At 28.8% G+C, this 22,180-nt stretch overlaps 1 protein-coding gene across 1 annotated transcript; it reads right to left on the bottom strand.

Moving 5' to 3' along the window:
- Positions 1 to 781: 781 nt before the first annotated feature.
- On the bottom strand, positions 782 to 21,713 carry LOC142332951 (uncharacterized). Its single transcript, XM_075379669.1, has 4 exons — positions 21,516 to 21,713; positions 13,841 to 14,005; positions 7,911 to 8,087; positions 782 to 5,349 (listed from the first exon to the last, which is right to left on the bottom strand). The coding sequence occupies exons 1-4, from the start codon at positions 21,711 to 21,713 to the stop codon at positions 4,201 to 4,203; spliced, it is 1,689 nt and encodes a 562-aa protein (XP_075235784.1). The 3' UTR covers positions 782 to 4,200.
- Positions 21,714 to 22,180: the final 467 nt, after the last annotated feature.

The following is a 22,180-nucleotide window of genomic DNA, read 5'->3' as shown; positions in this document are numbered from 1 at the left end:
TATTCTTTTTTTATTAAATATATTTGTAATATTTGTAGTACTGTTGTTATATTATTTAAACGTACACATATTCGTTTTAACATGTGTATGCAGTTAACTGTTTAGTATTGTTGTAATTTATTAATGTGAACTTTTCTGATATTTTCTTGTTATTTAAATATTCATTAATTCATTTATCAATAAAACTATTATTATATCCATTTATATTTAATACATTTTTTTATATATTCAATTTCTTTGTTTATAATATCATTATTAGTAATAGATATGTATGCCCTATGGATGATATTTCCAAATATATTAATTTTGTATATCCAAAGCATGTTGCAATCTTTGTGAACTGCATAGATATTATAATTCCGTCTGTTAACTTAATTCTACGAATTATGATATCAAATTTTTAGTGAAAAATTGTTATTCACTGATGTTGAATATATATTTGTTAATCACTTTGATTTAGATTAATGGAAAAATAAGCTTGTAAGTAGTAATAAGAAAATGGTTTTACGTATTTATTTTTTTCACAGTTAAACACGAAGAGAATAAGAAAAACAATTTACAGAAAAGTATATTAAATTTATTAAAATTAAAAAGAAAAAATTACATCTGCTTATGACAAAACATAGTAGTAGAAAATACAATTTTCAGATCAGTTTTTGTTTACATTTAGCAAACACATATTCCAAATGTCATTAACATACATGAAAGATACTTTACTCTTAAATTTACAAATTTAATATTCATGATAAATGAGTAGTGTCATTTAACTGTTTTTTTCTGGTTTTTTTTTAGCTTGATTACTTTACTTCATAAGAATAGAGTCTACACGGTTATAGTTTATAATAGACAAGCTGGAATAAAAGATCTGATCATGCGGCTGCTTTGATATCAGATATTAGTTGATTTGCTTTTCTTTAATAAAGTATTATGAGAAGAACGTGTATCTACACTGAGAAGATTCACGACCTTGAATGTCCACAGATTGAACACATTCATTTTAATCATTAACCAAACATCTGGAGAGAGCAAGGGAAAAAGTTATAATAATATTAAGTTATAGTAATATTTAGCTATCTATATCGCAAATAAAACACATACAAAATTATTTATAAATAGATATTTATGATATATCAATAATATATGTTTTTGATTTTAGAAATAGCGTGAATACGCTTGGATATCTTCCACACTCAAAAATTAGATAGACTTATTTGTATGATTTGTATTTTTCACATGTAAAACTGCAGTTTTCATTCATGAGATTGCTTTTCATTATAATCATCTCATTATAATTATTTTTTATTAATAATGATAATGATGTAATAATTTTGTGTTAGCATTGGTAACAAGATGTAATGTAAAGAAATAAAAAATTTAAAAAATGTAAGCCAAACTGAAAATTGAACATAGAATTCTATGTTGGCTTACATTTTTTAATTTCTAACTGAATGTAGTTAATTTTAATTTTAATTGTAACTGAATGCAGTTACATATTTACAACTACATACAGTACATATTTTCAACCGAAATCATTAGTTCATCCTGCATTTGTCTTGATTCTTGAGTAAAAAAATAATCAAGTAAGTTTAATGGACTGTTCAACATTTTTTTACTACACGATACACAACTTCATTAAATCATACAACCCAAAATGAATATTAGCCATACCCTTGTTATAGGTGGTGAGTGATTTGCTACAATTGTAGAAGCGAAGATTAAAACATTTAATATATCACTTCTCCATCTGAATTAGTTGTTCCACAATGTTAGGGCAAGCATTCCTAACAGCGTGTAGTTCACGCTATAATTTGCAAAAACTAAATGTGTACTTATTGTGCAATATTATCTTATAATTCAGTGTTATTAAAAATGATAAAATGATTTTAAGATTAATTTTTCTGATTTTGTACTACCGAATAAATTAAATATTTCTCTTACAACAATTGGATTTCATGACTCTTATGCTGGAGCCGATTATAAACGTAGTTGTAATCTGATATTGGTTTTTATATGATGATATTGGTAAAATATTAATCGGTTACTATTTCAGTGTCTGTAAAAGTCACTTGGAAAGCTTTCTCAAAAGGTTGTCAATAGTTTCTTTTTGTTATCATTGCGGCTATATAAAAAGAAAACTGATGCTGCTTCCATTTTGGATTCAAATAGTAAATGATTTGGAGAACTTGTTTCTGCAGGTAATTTAGTACTGTTTAGACATTTCATTTACGATGATGTTCTCACATTTGAAAATGTGTTTCAAATTCCCCTCTTTTTCATAAAAATCCTTTACATTATCTGATATTTGGTAAGCAGTGTGCATTTTTTAAGCCTTGTTTCAGTGCCTTTTTAAATTATCTCCATATTTATTATTTTAAAACTGAAAGTTCTGCAGTTTGTAAACTGGAATCTATCGTTCAATTTCTTAAAACAAAATTTCCAAAATAGTAGGAGAAACACAATGATTCTTCATGGCGATATTCAGCCCCGTACTGTCGACCGCATCATATTACTCCTCAAACATCTTCAGAAAGTTTTTGACTGACCATATCCTATAACCTGAACTGTTGCCTAATTTTCATGAAACTGAAGAATTCATTAGGAGAGATATGCTTTGTAAGTAATGAAAACCTTTAGGAATTAGTCACTATGTTTTTAAGAGCACTAGCAGCAAACAAATTGATGAATTTATACAAAAACTCTCATCTTATGGTAAGCGCCTAAATGTTGAAGGCGCCTAAATGCACGCATGACTTACGGTCTGTTGAAGTAAAAAATAAAATTTTTGTTAAGTAACAGGTTTTCAAAAATGATACAACCACTTTGTTTGAGAACATGAATTTATTACAAAAATATCAATTTTAATAGAATACTTATACAATAATATTCAAATTACCTTTAATAACTTTACAATAGGATGTTCTAAATGATTTCCAGTGATCCCGATGCAGGTTGTACACATTTCGTAACATTTGTAGCCGCTTTTTGTAATGTTTGAAATCTCACTTTCAATTTTAGCCTTCAATTCGTCAAGCATATGACGATTGTTTTTAAAAACTACACCTATTATATATAGTCTGTCAGTGTAAGATCTGGGGACCTTGGAGGCCACAACCCATTTGATATCAAACGATGGCCAAAAAATTTCTGTAACATTTCCAGCGTTTCATTAGCGGTATGATACATTACGTTATCTTGCTGGAACTGACATCTTCATTCATATAAATCTAATATGGCCATAAACCACACCGTTTTCAGATTTGTCAAAATATAAAGGCCCTATTACACAACACAGAGAGATTGCCCAACAAACACCAATTTTACATGCCTATAATGGTCATTTGTGAAACAAGTGAGGATTTTCAGCAACCCATAATCTGCATTTTTGGCTGTTAATTTTGTCATTCGATTAAAACCATGCCTCACTGCAGAAATAAACACGATCCAACATTTCAATACCATTGTCATCAAGAAGAGAACGAAACTGATTACAATACTGTAAACATTTTCTGTGGTCTACTTCTTTCAGAACTTAAATGACACTGATGCAATAAGCAGTAATGTTTTAGTAGCCCTGAAAGGTGTAGATAGTGAAAGCTAAGCTTGTAAAGATAATCTTCTGAGCGACTTTCTAGGTGAGCAAGTCAAACATTCTTTCACATCCTCCAGAACTTCTACTGTTAACAGTGATGGTCAAACTTTCCTTTTCCAATCAAGTACACTCCTGGTCTCATGAAATTTTGTTAATCAAACACGATATTGTCGACTTATTAGGAACTGAAGAATTGGGAAATTTTATCCGACACTCTTCTTTCACTCATTCATAAGATTTACATGCAATAATAAGTCTCAATAATAAGCACACATTTGTCCTTGGAAAACAACACAATTAACACAATAGAGACAAATTTATACTGGTATAGCACTACTGAATAAGAAGGGCATTCATTTCAACTGTTATAAGCTGCTAACCTTGAGTACAGTGCTGCCAACTGACATGTAGGGAGACAAAAATTTTACCTATACGTGACTTCTACCTTCTTAATTTTAGGATTGCGTCCTTTTTTAAACACATACTATTTTTATCAGTTAGTACTTTCTGTATGGCCCTCATAATTAGATTGATCTTTTCTCAATAAATGAAGTATATGTTTTTTTAAACGTAGACAATCTATGTATTTTATTTCTTTTTGGTGTAAACAATTAAACAAAAGTTGGAAAATGTAATTGCGATACATGTATTGATATTGTTGGAGTATTATTATCATTATTATTATTATTATTTGACATACAATTAATATATTTTGAATCTGTAAGTTTTATTACAGCATTACTATTGGTATTATTATTCAATAAAAATTTTATTTCCTGATTATTATCCATATTATCAGAATTAATAACAGAATCGTGAAATGAATTAATATGAGCAATAAGTTTAGTTTTATTTATAAAATTTATGTTACATAATTTACATGACAATTTATTTTTATTATTTTGTATAATGCGATTATGAGAACGGATATGAGCATTTAAATTACTACTACTGGCAAATGATTTTGGGCAAATCTTACATAAAAATGGTTTCTCACCAGAATGTGTACGATTATGTTGTTTTAAATATGAATTTTTAACAAATGTTTTTCCACATTTATCACAGCAATACGGTTTAATACCATTATGTGAATTTACATGATTTGTTAAATGTGAACGATGATAAAATGATTTATCACATAAATGACACGGATATAATCGTTCACGATAATTATTATGTATTTTTAAATGTTCTTTTAAATTATGGCCTAATGTAAATCCTTTACCACAAATATGACAACAAAATATTTTTTCCCCGCCGTGTGATGTCATATGAAATTTTAAATTTGAATCCTGATTGAATGATTTACCGCATTTTTCACACGTATAGGGACGTACACCTGTATGAACACGTTCATGTTTAATTAACGTACATTTTTGATGAAATGTTTTTGTACAATATGAACACTTATGTGGTTTATAATCGCTATGTTTTAATTTATGGTAATATAATGAAGAGTGCGAATTACATATCTTTGAACATAAATCACAAATGTATAATGACAATGATGATTTCTTTTTTGTTGTCAAACGTTTTCTTGTCCTTTTTTTATCGCTGTTGTTATTGTTTTTATTATTTAATATCTTTTTCTTTGAAGTATGTTTTTTGTTTTTATCATCATCATCATCATCATCATCATCATCATCACTATTATTAGAATTACTATTTCTTAATTCTTTGTAGGTTACATTATCACTTTCTCTATAAGTATTAACATTATCAAGCTTTATTGTAGTCGATTGTAACGAATCTTGAAAAAGCTGAAAAAAAAGATTTTTTAAAAATATTATTTATTTAATTAAAAATGGTTTAATCATTAAATTGATTAATTATTTTTATTATTAAATTTAATAAAATAATTTAATTATCTTCATACAATAAATTTGGTTTGATATATCAATTTTTTAAAAGTTGATACTCTACATAATTTTATTGCCAAACTTAATCAAATACACAACAAACATGATCATTTACATCAATTTTCTCAGAATTAAATTCTATTAAACTTTTGTTGCAATTTTTTTTTTTAATGTCAATTTAACAAAGTAAATTATCAACCCCTAACATTATATGTCTCAAACATACAATTTTTTGAGCTGTCTAAAAAAATTTTGTTAGAAAACTACTAAGACATTTTGGATAACTTGTGGGCTAAATATGATATAAAATCAAATACTGAACTGGAATTGAAGTATGCATCTGAAAGAAATGTGTTGTGAGAGAGTGATAGACGGTGGTACTAAAACATCATTCCATAAGTAGTTCTATCACCTCCCACCGAGGCATACTTACAAAGCCCCATCAGTAATTCTGTGGTATAATTTGTGTTTCAAAAAATTTTAATTTAAGATGATGGGCATCGACCACTTAGCTCTTTTTCCCCTAAGAGAATGGATAATTTTAGCGTATGAAAATGCCACGCCTGACCGAGATTCAAACCCAGGACCTCCAGATGAAAGGTTGAGATGCTACCATCTGGGATGGATGCTTTCTGAGCAGAAATCAGTGCAATATTTTTTGCTAGCTATAATTTTAAAACAAAGCAACTACAAGTAATATTTACATGAAATGTTTACTTCAACTGATTTCCAAAGGATAGTCTATAAGAGGGGGGGTTGTAATTCTGTGTAACAGGTAATCTAATAAATAAAATTTTATGTTAGAATGTCATTCTTCATATAGGGTTATTTCCGTCCCAATATATTTTCACATAATGCAATGTGAGCAAAAGGTTACACAACACATGGGAAAGAAATATTCAGTAATCAATATACAAAAATAATTTATTAAATTTTAATAAATAAATAAATATTAAATAACTTCATAACTTAAGAGTAATTTTGTTATCAAAATTTTATTCATGTGTTGTTATACAGGCAAAAACACATTTCTTCATGTAAGTGGCCCCTTTTTTAATGTTTGACGCACTGATATGGGATATTTTGACTTCAACTTTTCATTTGAATTGACCGATTGAGAGGATTATTTCTGAACACTCTTTTTTAAATAACCCCAAAGAAAAAATCTGTGGGATATAAATGTGGTGACCCGGTTGGCCATAGACCTATGTAATTTCTGCCAATAGTAGAAAGTACTTTCTCCCTTAAGTACTCTCACAACAGTAACATTGTTATTCACTGAATTGCACTACCTTGCTTTAAACAACAATTGTGTTCAACTTCCAGCAACGCTATGATGTAAGTTATAATCTGCAGGTAGTCTTCAGATACTACTGTTCCCATGAAAAATATTGGATCCAATATTCTCTTCTAAGAAATTGCATCAAACTCTGATCTTTTCTGAACGTAATGTAGTTTCATGGAACATGAGAATTCTTGGCACTCTAATATCGGTTGTTCTAGCAGTTTATATAGCTTCTTACATGAAAATGTTCCATGTCATTAAAGAAACTGTTATCCAAGATCCAAATATTGTCGTGGACAAAACACAAATCATTTGCAGTAATAGTCTTTTGCAGTGATCGGGTTTTATCAATTCCTGCATAATATGAATATAGTACAAATGTAATTATAATTTCTTTGTCGGTCTGATCTGCTGGGATAGCCTTGGTGATCATTCAAAGGATGCACCGACATGTTCTAAACAATTTAAAACTATCAGCTGGCAGGATCATTCATCTACACTATCAATTTCGTTAAAACGAGCAACTAAACATGAAATTAATGACATATCGGGTATATTTGATTAAGAAAGAGCTACAATGAAGTCTTCGTGGTAGTTTAAACTCTCAATAATAAATGCATAATGAGACCATTTAAAATGAATGATAGTCTTTTTATAGCACACCTACCACTGACAGACCAATTAAGGAGAGATTATTTGATTGTAGTGTATATGTTATTGCTACAAGATCAAGAATTATCAACCCACCCATTAGTGCCAACCAAAAAGCAAATTTCTCATGTCAGTGGTTACGTTACTTTTCGTTCACTTACTACAAATACTATAATGATCAATTCTTTGTTGATTTTGAATTTATATTATAATTTTAAAGAGATTTTATACACAAATCTTTGAACAGTGATTATTAGGCAATAACTGCTCGAAAACATTAAATTACATATTGAAAAACTTTTTAGTTTCTCCTAACATAAACGTTACACACATTTAGATTAGAAATACAATAATTTTACAATCTTGCAGATTTGAAAATGATTTTCTAATAAGTACCATACATGTTTTCCCTTAATGCAATGGTAATGATAGTAGTTTTTCTAAAACTGTTTTTTCATTCCACAACATTAAAAATGTTAGTCTAGTTATAAATAATGGTAAAATATTGAAATAATTTGCTACTTACATCATTAATAATGTCATTTTCTGTTTCACAAAATGGATCTATGCTGTTATCACTACACCCTTCTGCATCAGTATTAATCCATAAATTATTACTTAATATTGTATCACGTTTACAATTTGTATTTGTATCTGCAACACTGTTTTCTTTTAAGTCATTAAAATCTTTTACCACTGTGTCCTAAAATATAAAAATTCATTTTATTTAGCAATAAACATAGATAAAACAATTTATTTATTTTTAATCTTCTGTCATTAACAGGCTTGTAGACCACATAAGTTTTTTATTTATTCACATTTTTTTTTGAAAGCACTTACATACTAGGCTAAAATTTGTTGTATGTTAATTTTTATGTGCAATTTGCAATCGAGTTATCTTATTATTTTGTGATTTGCTTTGCCAAAATAAGTAATTTCAGAGTGAGTTTCTGAATTACCGAGTAGCCATAGCATGTGATGATTTCAGTATTTTAATACCTGTTGAAGAAAAAAAATAAAATTACAAATGTGAAATATGAAGTTTATGTTTTTAAAAAATATTCAGAAGATTGAGTGAAATATAAATATTTTTCAGCCAATAAAAAATGACGAACTCTGTAATTTTGCTAATTACTCCAAGTAATTTATATTTTAACAAGACAATAATATTTTTGTAAATTATAATTTACTTTTTTTTGTGATAAGCCACTGTGGGCTATGGATAAACAAAACTATTTCACTTTTAAAAAAGAGGGAAATAAACTTCTACAAGAAAAGAGAAATAAATCACTATTACAGGAAAGAGGTTTTCTCTTTTCCTCTAGCTAATTTTCATCCTTTTGCTGTGTTCTCTTTGCTCTATTTTTTTTGTTACTTGTTGCTGCATTCTGGAATTCCCTCAGTTTTTCTGATTTTGTTCTGAAAAGATCTCTTGTTGTATATTTCTTCATTTTTAATTTCTAGTTTAGGTAATTTTTCCTTTAAACCAATTTTGTTTTTGTTTTCCTATTTTCAAGAAAAGTCAGAAATGGTTTTTCAATTCTATCTTTGTTCATTCTGTATATATGACCATAAAATTTTGATCTTACCTTGATTGTAGTTTAGAGTTTTTAAATTTTTTTTTGTAAAATCATTTTTGTTCAGTCTAAGATGAAATTCAAAGTTAATTACTTTCTTGGATCCTAGGATTTTCCTTAATATTTTTCTTTGTTTTTTCTTTTCTAGTTCTTGGAGTAAGTTATTTTTATTAAAGATTAAAAATTCTGCTGCAGATAAACTTTTCAATTATAAAAGTGTGTGTGTATACAAATGCAGTTACTGTTACCGGCTAGCCAGACCTGCTGCAGCTGCAATGTAAGTGTAAATGAACGGGTAAACATATAGTCTGGAACAGACTCAGGTCAACCAATCCTGAGTGTGGTTAATTGAAATCTAATTACCAAAGAACACTATTATCCAGTCTAGCATTCAAATCCGTATAAAAGTAACGGCCTCTACAAGGACTCAAATCTTTGAACTCTGTTCAATTACTGCATTGTATTGTCTGTTTCTGAGATTTATTGAGAGTGAGTTTGTGTTGTATTCTTTAAGGATAAATTTAAAAGCTCTTCCCATTCTGGATCTATCCTGTACTGTTAATTTTTCTGAATCATTTGGTGTAATCCATTCCCCAAGATTTTGTGATTCTTCTAGTTTTCCCGTACTTAGTTTCTATTACATTGATCTCTTTTTTGATTGGTTTCATGAATTTTGTTTTTCAAAGGAAACTGTGGTTTTGTTTTTCTGGCCATTTCAGCCAGGATTTTGATTTGTCTAGTTGCATTTCTACAACATCAGAGTAAAATACAATATCATCTGGAGAGGCTAAGCAATCAGTACGAGTCTTTGTGATTTTTTGTTTTAATTTGATTCCTCATGGGATCTCTCGTTCTTTTAATTTTATTCTCCATTCTCTTATAAATTTTTCTAGGATGCAATTAAAGAGAATTAGTAAAATTTTGTGTATGATTATTATTATTACGGTCATTATTATTGCTTTGTTAAATTTTTTTTTTTGCTTTGGTAATTGAATTTTTATAAGTTGTTTTTATAATCAAAATAAAATTTATACTATTATGATTAAAAATAGTGAAACATGAAGCAAATTTAGAGTTCATTTTAAACATTTTGTTTATTTCTTCAAAGTCATTGTGTGAACAATTTTATTAAACTTAAACTTTAATTTTATTAAACTATTATTTTTTCTAGTAACAGAAAAAATAATTTAAAAAAATTAGATCTTAATTCACTGTTTGTCAATAATTTAGTAAAAAAAATTAGTGTATAATGTAATAACATCTGATGGGAAACCAGATAATATCTTTGAAAAGGTTGATAAAGATAGATTAATAAAATTTTGCACCCAGTTTTGTGAAATGATTAAATATAAAAAACACCAAGAAGGAATATCAATCAGTTCCTTTATAAAAAGTACATTCAATTATGGAGCAAAATTGTGGATTCTCCAGTCCAGACCGAAAAGTAAGGTGACTGCAATGGAGATGAGTTTTTGGAGGAGTTGTCAAATGACCATTCAGGATCGAGTTCGAAATGTTCTATCTTTAGGATGGACAGGGTAGTTTTGTTAGCTGATAAAATCAAAGAACAATAACTTACCAGGTATGGTCATGAGAAACGAATGGAAGAAAGTACAATACCTTGGAAAGTGTGGTCATGGATTCTAGCTGGATGATGGAAGAGGGGCATCCCAAATGAGAATGAATGAATGGAATTGTTGAGACCATGAATAGGAGAGGCCTAGTGGATGATGATGTGTTTGACAAAGGAAAATTGTGTTTTGGAGTTATAGTAAATGGCCTTGTGCTGTAAACAAAAGCCACTAAATAATAATAAAGATTATTAATGTTTTTTATTTCTTTTTTCTTTAAATATACATGTTTTTTTTAATAATAACAATTTTACATTATGTACATCTAAATATCATAAATATTATAATAATGAATCACATGTTTAAATTATAATTTATTATAATTAACATATTATATTTGCTTGCATATTATATTATATTTGCTTGCTCAGGATTCATTTAAAATTTAAACATAGTTGGACAAAAATTAAACTCATTTTCCTCTGTAAAACATTCTTTCATTAATATGTGTAAGATGCATTTTACCAAAGATTTACGAGTGAAGATAATAAAGCAAACAGAATTAAAATAATACTTTTACAGAAAATTACTTTATATTTCAAATAAGGATTCCTTTCCCATCTTTTAAGGATAGTTTTTACTCCCTTGTGTGAAGTAAAGGAAGTATTGTAATCACAACAAATTTCAGTTTTCAGATTTCAACGGAAACATCTATTTTGACCATCCCTAAATCCATTTTGACTAGATTCAGCGTGATGTCTGTAGGTAGATACTTAATGTATGTATCTCGCATAACTCAAAAATGATTAGTCGTAAAATGTTGAAATTTTGTATTTAGGACTGTTGTAACATCTAGTTGTGCACCTCCCCTTTTGATTGCAATCGATTGGGCCAAAAATGTGTTTACAGTCAGACCTGTAAATAAATTTGGATTTTGGACTTTTTGTTAACTGTAGTAATAAGACCTCACTGAGAGTTTTTCAACGATATATCATAAGTGGTACTTACTTTCATCGATTCCAAAATAAAATTTTAATTAAATGGAATTTAATAAAATCTTAATTAATGAAATATTTAGATCTTACAAGGGGAAGGCACATCAATATTTATCTGACTTCATATACATATACTTTTTTAACTTTTTTTTTAATTTAAATATATTGATTCCTTATAATTATTAACCTTTAACTATAAAAAAAATTTAACAATAAATAATAATTCAATAACAACAATACGAAAAAAACAAAATGAAAAAAAATCAGAAGTTATTAGCGAAATAAAATTTTATATATTTTTCAACTTAATTCAAGAATTTTTACAATCAGAGGTTAATAATTATTAATAAATCAATATATTTAAATTAAAAAAAAGAATATATGTATGTCAGATTCCAAATGATGTGTGCATGATTACAGAACCCACACCTTCTCACTTACACCATATCTACTTGAGCGATGTGAAATAAAATTAATATAATATAAAGTGTTGATACGGACACCACAAAAAAATGTGATGCAATGGGGTGTCCACCACAATGCAATTTTGTATCCACTTTATTAAAGAACTGGAGGATCGTATCTCACTTTCAAATAAAATAAGTTTAAATGAAGTGCAGCAAAAAAGTGTATATGTAATTTATTAGGCATACAAGGAAGTCGTGTGGTGCTCAATAAAATTTATTTTTTATGATTTGAGGTGCTACAGATGAATTTTATTGAATATTTTCAGAGGACAGGAATTAAAGCAAATATTTTTTAAACAAATTTTACATGAAATTTACACATCTTTTTAAATAACAGAGCGTTCCTTTATGAGTAATAAGTAGATAAAATCTTGAATCCTGATTTAAAGTAACTCAGCCTGTTAAATATAGTTTAATGGATTTAAACTGGACTTTTACAGCAATTTATTTTTTAAAAGTAATTATATGTACATAATTTTTGTTTTTCACAGATCAGTGTGGGGTTATAGAGGTAGCAGTATTTGTTACAAATGCATTACAGAAACCTGCATTGATGTTATAAACAAAAACAATGAGGAAAATACATAAATTATTGAAATAATACATAAATCAAACTTCAAAATTTGTTACACTTCTGGTAAGAGCAACAGTTGAATGGTTTCATGTTTATTTATTTCTATGCCACTCAATTCTGAAAACTATTATTATTTCAAGCAATTCTCCGATGTCACTTTAATGAATGGGGAAAAACAATTAGAGCAAATACGATAAGCTGGTCGATGCAAAATTGTTGATCAATAATTAGCTATTCCCATCTGGACCAAATTCCCCCAATTTTTCAAGCAATTATGAATATATGAACAGGATGGTCATGTGTTGTCTGGGGGGAGAATTGGGCCTTATTCTTCATAAGAGTGAAACTGTTTGAAATTATCTTACTATGGGGGCCCGACTCAGTTGTGGAGAAGACTACTGGCAGGAGTTGCATACGCCACGATGTTGTATGGGGTTGAATTGTGAGGGGCGTCACTAAGTATGTGAAATATTTAGGACGACTCAAGGCTTCACACAGGGGATGCTGTTTACGGATAATCTGCACTTATCGTACAGTTTCTTAGGAGGTGGCTGAGGTCTTGGCTGGCCTTTTACCTATAGACCAGCTGATTGAGAAAAGGAAGAGATTCCGGGCATTGGGACCACTATCTCCTGCCGATAAGAGGAAAATTTCTGCTGATATTAAAGAGTAGTTGTTAGGAATAAGTGGGTAGGATGAGGGGACGAAAGAGCATTAGACGCACCGCATTGTCAAAGATATTAGAAGCTAGTACTGAAGGATTTATGGCTCGCTGGGTTATTCTTTAACGGTGTTCCTGTGGGCCATGAAGGATATAGAGCTTACTTGTACAGATTCTGTTTGGATTACTCGGACCTTTGTCCACCGTGTGCTGAGGAGGAGACTCCTCTACATGTTTATTTTAGTTGTACATGATTTGAGAATGAATGCCAAGAGATGGTGGAAGCCTTGGGTGCAGAGGTCATGTTTATTTATTATTTAATCTGGAAGACACTCAGAGAATTACGATGAGAGAACCCCTTTAATGAAAGGCTGTAGAGGATGTTAAGAAAGTGAATTACAGATTACATGCCTCAAAAACACCGGTATCGTGGATACAGTGTTCTTTGGTGGTTACGTTTCAATTAACCACACATCTCAGGAATGATTGAACTGAAACTGTACAAGACTACACTTTGTTTACACTCATACACATCATCCTCTGAAGTAATACCTGAACAGTAATTCTTGGAGGCTTAACAGGAAAAAGAAAGTACTTAACATGAAACTTACCTTAATAGTTGTGAATTCCTCCTCATTTTGAGGTTCTACATTTTTAAAGTATTTTCTCAAAGTAAAATCTGATCTCTTACATTGCTCTTTAAAATAGAATGTTTTATCTATTTGTTCGTAACACGATCCACAAATATTAGACGGCAAACCATCATTTTTCTGAACCTACAGAGAAAAAATTTACAAAAAAAAGGATAATATTTATTCATCAAGGTAATTTTAAAAGTGTATTACATGTATTTTCTTTTTCTTCTTCATCAATTCTTAAATTGATGCATGTTTCATCATAATTTTTTCATTACAACAATCTTGTCTTCTAATTCACGAATCTTTAATTATTTGATTTATAAAATATTCCTAGGTCCTTCTTTACCATTTTACTTCAATTTATTGTAACTGCTAGTTTATATAGAAATGCTTACTGGTTGTTTTTGTCAGCCAGTGACTCTTAACATCAACTTCTTTACATATTTTCCATAACTTCAATTTTCAGTGAAAAAATAGGCTGCTTGAAGAAGGTTTAATAATCTAAAGTACATTACTGGAGGTTATTTTTTAATTAACTTAAAATTGATATCGTGAAAATGTGTTTTCGTTTTCCGTAAGTCTTTTTCAAGATTATTTTTTAAGCATTCAGTAGGTTTGTGATTTAAATTATGTATGTTTATTATGAATTGCTTTTTGTATAGTTTTTTATTTCGAGTTCTCAAATACGTCAAGGTTATGTGTAAAATTTTCATGCTGTTATTTTTTGTACTCGTGAATGGGTAGTTTTCAATAAGTTGATTGCGGTAGGAGATTCAAAAGAAGAAAAATTACTTTTCTGTTTTTACCCATACAAGGAAGTACTGTGATAAAGAAAAATTTCAGATTTCAACCATTCCTGAATCCAGTTTGATTAGTTTTAGCGTGACGTCTGTATGTATGTGTGTATGTACATACATACGTACCTCGCATAACTCAAAAATGATTAGCCGTAGGATGTTGAAATTTTGGATTTAGGACTATTGAAACATCTAGTTGTGCACCTCCCCTTTTGACTACAATCGATTGAATTGAAAGTGTCCAAAAAAGCCCAAAATCTAAAAAAGTTTGGATTTTGGACTTTTTCATAACTGCAGTAATAAGTTCTCAATGAGGGCTTTTCAACAACATATCAAAGTGGTACTTATTTTCATTGGTTTCCAAGTTTAGCCGAATAAAATTTTAATTAATTAAATATTTGGATCTTACAAGGGAAGGCATATCAGTTTGAATGAGACTTCATCTCCTTTTCTTTTTTTTAATTTAAATATATTTATTTATTAATAATTATTAACCCATGATTGAAAAAAGATTTTTACAATAAATAATTATTTAACAAAAAAAAAAAAATGAAAAAATATCATAAGTTATTAGTGAAATAAAATTTTATGTACTTTTAAAAATGCGTATATGTAATTTAATAGGCATTATTACATATGTGTATGTAATAGATTCGGTGAAATGTCTGATTATTTAATATTAATTGAAAATTATAACTTAGAATTGTATTATTTTTGGATTTTCTAGTTAATTTTATGTAATTATTCTGGAATTTCTGTTTAATTTTATCTACATTAAAGTTAATTACAGAGCGACTGAAAAATAGAGCTCACAAGAACAACATACACACTGAGGCATACATCCCTGATCTTTAATAAATTGCAAAAAATGTTTATCTTTTAGTTCATTACTCCTCTGACACTGTGTCAATATTCTCCCAAGTCGGAGTTGATCATCATTTCGTTTATTTGTTTTTTGTTGCCAATAATTTAGTTGCTCTTTGGTTTGATGTAATTCTTCTTAATTTGTGTACATATTCTCTAGTTTTCAAATTTTCTCTCTCTTAATATTCATCATCCTCTCTTAATCTTTTTATTCTGTCCTTGATCTAAACGTTTTCTTCCTCTTTATATTTATCATCTTCTCTTAATTTTTTTATTATTTCTTTGGCTTTAACATTTTTTCCTCTTTATATTCTTCTCCTAATGTTTTTATTATTTCTTTGTTTGCAACATTTTCTTCTTGTTTATTTTTTTTTTTGGTTTGCAACATTTTTGCCATTTTATTCTTTCTTTGGTCAAAATTAGCATTTGTAAACAGTATGTACAGGTGTTCACTAAACAGAATACTTTAATTATTATTAACTTTTATTTACACGACACAACAGAAATCTGAAACATTTGTTAATCAGCAACTCATGAAAATACGAATAATACTTATCTAGTAATAAAGGGAATTTTTCTCTATCCTAATATTTCATGTAAGATTGTTGGATTAATAATTTGATATTAATAAAAACTAATATTTCAGCAATCGTGTAACTGTCCACTTTATTAAACAATTGGAGAATCGTATCTCACTTTCAAATGAAATAAGTTTAAATGAACTGCAGTAAAAAATGTTTATGTGTAATTTAATAGGCGTACAAGAAAGACATGTGATGTCCACATCAGATTTTTTTTTTACCTTTTTGTAATTCCTCATCCTATTTGCCCTAAGTAGAACTTATTACAGAATTAGCATTTAAGTTTTACATCCCAGGTAATTAAATTTATAGGACTGTTTACATGAATTTTTTTTTAATAATATATATTATTGTTTATTTTTGGTTTTCTGACTGGAACGCTGTAGGTTGTACTTGAATTTGTAGAAAATGTTTTTAGGGTGATTATTAATGTAAGTGAGGTTTACCAATTAGTAGTTTTCATTTTCTCATATTTTTTTTTTTTGTTACAAAATCTGTGAAGTAATCAGTGTTCTGTAGCATACATTTGTTTTAGCAAAATATTTAATTTTATGCATCTCATCATGGTATAATTTTTGTTAAATTAGAGTTATAAAATTTGTACAGAATGATTCTGGAAGTTTATGATGTATGGAGTCAACAGAAGAGTTCTGTATGAGTTGTATTAACTTTCCTTACAAGAAAATTCAAATTTTTTTTGTGGTTCAATATTTATTTATTTCATATATATATTTATTACTGTATAATTTGATTTAACTTTTATTAAATTTTTTAAAAGAGTTATATAAATGGTACATTAATGAACAATCACCAAAAGTGCACATAAAAAATTTATGCCACATCAACATTTTCATTAAAAATAATTAGCCAAAAATTTTCAAAAAATTAATGTAACTTAAAAAGATTTATATAATAAAATATATAAAAGTACTGAACCGATTGGTTGATTGCATAGATTATGTACTCTCGTTGAAGTATCTTGGGAAATAACAACGATTCAAAATATTACATGATGCATCTGAAATATAATGCATACTGTAACGTAATGCTATAATAAAATATTGCACAAAATGACAATTAGTGCCATCTTGTAGTTTCATTCCCCTACTACTAACAATTCAAAACTCACTGAACCACTCCCTCTCATTTTCTGTCAGTTGCCATTGTTGTATTGTCTAGTGTGCCTGCTATGTTAACAGGTCTAAAACAACAAGCAACAATTGAATTTTTAATGGCGGAAAAGTGAATACTAGTGATATTCATCATCTTCAGAAAACTCTTTATTGTGATGAAGCTGTTGACAAAAGTACTGTGAGTAGGCTTGCTAAAATGTTTTGTGAATCAGAAGCTGGTAAAGCGAATATTAAAGATGAAACTTGTAGTGTTCAGCCAGTTTCGGTGACCGATATTTCTTACATGAAATATTAGGATAGAGAAAAATTCCCTTTTTTACCCATATTACTAGACAAGTATTATTCGTAAGTTGCTGATTAACTTCATGAGTTGCTGATTAACAATAGTTTCAGATTTCTGGTATGTTGTATAAATAAAAATTTATGATGATTAAATTATTTCGTTTAGTGAACACCTGTATATACTGGTTACAAATGTTAATTTTGACCTTATGGTGTAAAATATTCAGTTTTTATTATTGGATTATTGGGTAAATAATCAAAAATGAAAAAGAAACAATCATACAGGAAAAAGAAAGATAACATGAAGAAATATATCTCAAAAAAATGACAAGAAGATAAATATGAAGAGGAAGAAAATGTTAAGAACAAGGGAAGAATAAAAAAATTAAGAGAAGATGATAAGAATAAGGAGGGAAAAAAATGTTAAAACCAAAGAAAGAATAAAAAGGAAAAAATATTGCAAACCAAAAAAAAAATAAACAAGAAAAAAGTACATAGATGAACTGATTCAGAATGATTGTTACATCTAACAATTCATCGCCACCCAGATAGGCATATCAAAAGAATAAGTAGAATGCAATGTTGAACAACTAGGTTAACATAAAATTTGTTCATGGTGGATGCCATTTAAACTCACAGAAAGAACAAACAAGAAAAGAATGTTATGAACAGCTTCTGAAACAATATTGTGATAAAAAAGATGACTTCCTTTTTAATATTATGGTAAATGAAACTTGACAACATCATTACAACTGAAATATAGCAAATATATGAGAATTATATTGCTTAATATGGCAAGTATAGGAAAAAATATAGCGAGCATGGAATATTGGTTTTATGATTTGCCACAGTCAAAAAAGGTCAAAACATAACCAGCAAAATAAGTTCACTGGATAGTGTTACAGGATTGTAAATTATGTGCGATACACAAATACATTAAAACACTTTAGGAGATATGTGTGTTTTGTGTCCGATAATCCTACATAATAAAGCTCCACTACAGACATTGCATACAACTCCCTTATGAAGTTGAAATTTGAACCTATTTTACACTCCCAAAATTTGGCATTCTGCAATTTTCACTTCTTTCTACAATTAATAAACTATATTAAGGAAAAAATATGAAGAAAGAAGCATTTGGAAAAATTTAGTTAAAAGAAGAGACAGACTTATAGGCCACATACTAAGGCATCCTGGAATAGTTGCTTTAATATTGGAAGGACAGGTAGAAGGAAAAAATTGTGTAGGCAGGCCACGTTTGGAATATGTAAAACAAATTGTTAGGGATGTAGGATGTAGAGGGTATACTGAAATGAAACGACTAGCACTAGATAGGGAATCTTGGAGAGCTGCATCAAACTAGTCAAATTAATTAAGGCAAAAAAAAAAAAAATATTAAGGATATTCATTTTACCACGTATGATGAACTGAACGGTGCTGTGAGGTCATGGCTCAAAGAAAAACTGCCAGCATTCTTCATTGACAGAATTAAAAAAGGCTGATTCACATGTTGGAACAAATAGTAACTGTAGAAAAATAAATTAAGTTTTTCTAACAAATAAAATCATCTTTTATGCTTCATTTTACTATCCCTTTTCATTTGCAAGTTATAAGCAACTGTGCATAGCATTTCAGCCATCTCTCGTATTTCTTTATTGTGGTACATTATCTTACAAATCTATCCTGTTGATTTTCGTAATTGTGCAGTACTAAATAGATTTAATGCTTATCTTTTAAGGTTAAAACTTTCTGAAAGATGTTATAGTTAATTGTGTATAGAATAGTATGTGTCTGTCATTTTTACATGATAATTGGCAAAGGTTTCGGCTGTTAATGGTACATTTTTTTACAAAAGCCACTTGGGAAAACTCTTAACAGACCAGGTTTTTTCTGCGTTCACAAGGCTTTTAAAAAAATTTAAGTTATACTAATACTGGATTTTGGAGAATCTGATTTTGAAAGTTTACTTCAATACTATACATATTCAAGATACTAGGTTTTTTATTCTATAGGTTGTATATACTCAACAGATATACAATGGAAGGAAAAGTCAAATTAAATGGCAATACAAGAATTTCAATCTGCCAGATAACACTCCTAATTAATCTATATATATTAACTTACTTTGATTGTTTAATTGTCTGAAACCTTATGAAGCAACATTTTTAGAGATTACAATACTCCTAACAAGACTGAATTGAGATTGTGCTAAGAAGGCAAATCAAACTTATGTCAACAGGTTCAATTAAACCTACTGCTCCAGAAACCATTAACATATAATAACAAAACTTACATTAACATGAACTAAGATTGGAATTAAAACCTGTTAGGCAATATAATCTCTATTAGAATAAAAGAAGTATTAATGAAATTGATTCTGATAATTCAGCAATCTGCCATGTTATTGACTTTAATGTGCATCAAGCAATTCATATTTCAGATAAAAGTTGGTGACATATTTATGCTAATATGTAACAAGCAGACAATACTGTTTCATTCAAATAAAAAAAAATTCTCTCTTTTCAGCTATTAACATGGCTACCTACATGTTGTTTAAACTATAACTCCAGACAGATGTATGTATGTTTCCTAATCCACATTATAGAAATATGGCTGTAGAACTTAACTACCATTTGAGTAAACTTACTACTTTCATTTCTGTTTCACCTTAAGTGGACTTGTTCTTGTAGTTAATGTGAAAAATAATAATATACAGCTGATATATAATATACAAACAACTTACTAGCTGTTTTTAATATAAAATTATATTCTTAAATTTAACTATAATAATCAATTTTGTTGGTAAGCTACAATATAACAGTATCAACTAGCTCTTGCCTTTCTTGCCAACTAAGTAAAGACAGATGTGGTGGTTAAAAGAATTGAGGAGACTTCTTCTGAAGGAGAGAAGACTTCTTAAATGGGCTTGTAATGTGAGCATTTCATAGACTTTGACATTACTGAAAATAAATTATTTATTAAATAAGACCCTCTTAAGCTATTTATTAAATCAGATTACTTCAGTTAACATTCTAATGTGCATTATTTTAAGCACTGATTAACTTTTGGCCAGTTTTTCATTGCTCAGCATCTTAATAGATTCACACTTCTAAAGGGCTTAGAAGCAATTATCAGTACCATGTGTAATAGAGTACTTCAGTTCTGGTGGCACTTTTATCAATGTTGCCAGTCTTAAAAAAGATTAGGAAACCAGTTAGATATGTACATGGATACTTAAAATTCATATATTTGTGTTTGTACATTTAGTGCTATTTTTGTCAAATTTGTAGTGTTTGTAAATTTCATATTGTTTACATTTGCTTTTATATATTTTAGGTTCAATTTGCACATTGGAGTTAATATTTTTTAAGTGTGCTGTATTTCTATAAAGCAATTTGAAACAAAATGTTCTTGTGTACCTTGCAACTACAGTGAATATATTTTTTTAAATGTCTGGTGTAATAACAGTAAAATAACTGCTGTTTTAATTAATGATGTGCATTTTGTTTACAGTTCTAAAAGTGATACTGTAAAACCTCGCTTTGTGAAAGCAATCTTTCTGTCAGCACTTCCAGAAAACATACAGAAGGTGCTGAGGATTTATTCCCAAAAGGGATCTGTTATAATAGTTCCACTATTTGAACATAAAATTGATTTTATGTAACCTTTTATGTTAAATTATTATTTTCAACTTAGCGTTTACTTCTGGTCAGTAATCAGGATTAACAGAAAACTGTTAAGTATATTTTTATATTGGAAAGTTTTCGTAGAATGAATTTTAGGGCTATTTTAAGTAAGCTAACTAGGATTACATCATAAGCACTGCTTAGACTATCGTAATTAAACGATAGTGAACCTGTCAAACAATAACCGCGTGCAGTAATTAAAGAGCAAACGTTCTGTAAATAAACTAACCAACTCTTAGAGTAAAAGGACCGATTTATTATGTTTTTAAGCAATACATAATTTTAAACAAATCACCAACCCCTACCTTAACTGATCCACAAATCGTAATTCTATCAGATAAAGTTAGTGTACCGTAAATGTTTTTATTATCATGGAAATTGAATATTGATATAAATACGTTTTCATCTGTTAAACAAAGGCGACAGAAGCTATTAACTTTGTCTTTGGCCACTTTGCATAGTTTATCTGAAACGCCTACAACGTTATCAATAACAGCAGCCATTACTAGACTAGAAATAATCAATTTGTGTAGCTTTAAATAAGCGACAGCATAGAGCATGTAGTAGTTATTTTCATGTTGATAAAATTGGAAATAGGCATTTTGGAGTTAAAATATCTCTAAGCATTTTTAATGTCTCATACGTGTAATAATGGAATGGTTTAGAAAAAGACGACACTTTTCTAAGAATAAGCTTTCATTCATCTTTTCTGATATGAGTTGTACGAAGATTTTTTAATAACCTTTACCAATATAATAACGAAACACCTTAAAAAGAATTGTAAAAATATTACTTTTTTTCATTCTGATAATTTAAGGGTCGATTTTCTGCAAAATTACGTCGCATGTCCAATTATTACAAAAAGGCTGATTGTTTTACATCCTAAGAAGCAAAAATTCTTGTCCTCATGATTTTACATGCAAGGAATCTTCTCAATTAATTGTTCAATTATTATTATTTTGCGCTCTCT

This window comes from Lycorma delicatula, chromosome 12 (assembly GCF_047948215.1).
Source record: "Lycorma delicatula isolate Av1 chromosome 12, ASM4794821v1, whole genome shotgun sequence".
In the NCBI taxonomy this organism is placed as follows: Eukaryota; Metazoa; Arthropoda; class Insecta; order Hemiptera; family Fulgoridae; genus Lycorma; species Lycorma delicatula.
Note: the sequence above shows the minus strand (reverse complement) of the source record. Positions and strands in the feature narration are given on the sequence as shown.

Excerpts from the sequence above, each read along its gene's own strand:
- LOC142332951 (XM_075379669.1), bottom strand. The coding sequence starts at position 21,713 with ATGGCTGCTGTTATTGATAACGTTGTAGGCGTTTCAGATAAACTATGC. Across the intron at positions 14,006-21,515 it reads CGATTTGTGGATCAGTTAAG|GTTCAGAAAAATGATGGTTT; the intron begins GTAGGGGTTGGT and ends TTTTCTCTGTAG. Across the intron at positions 5,350-7,910 it reads AAAATGACATTATTAATGAT|CTTTTTCAAGATTCGTTACA; the intron begins GTAAGTAGCAAA and ends CTTTTTTTTCAG.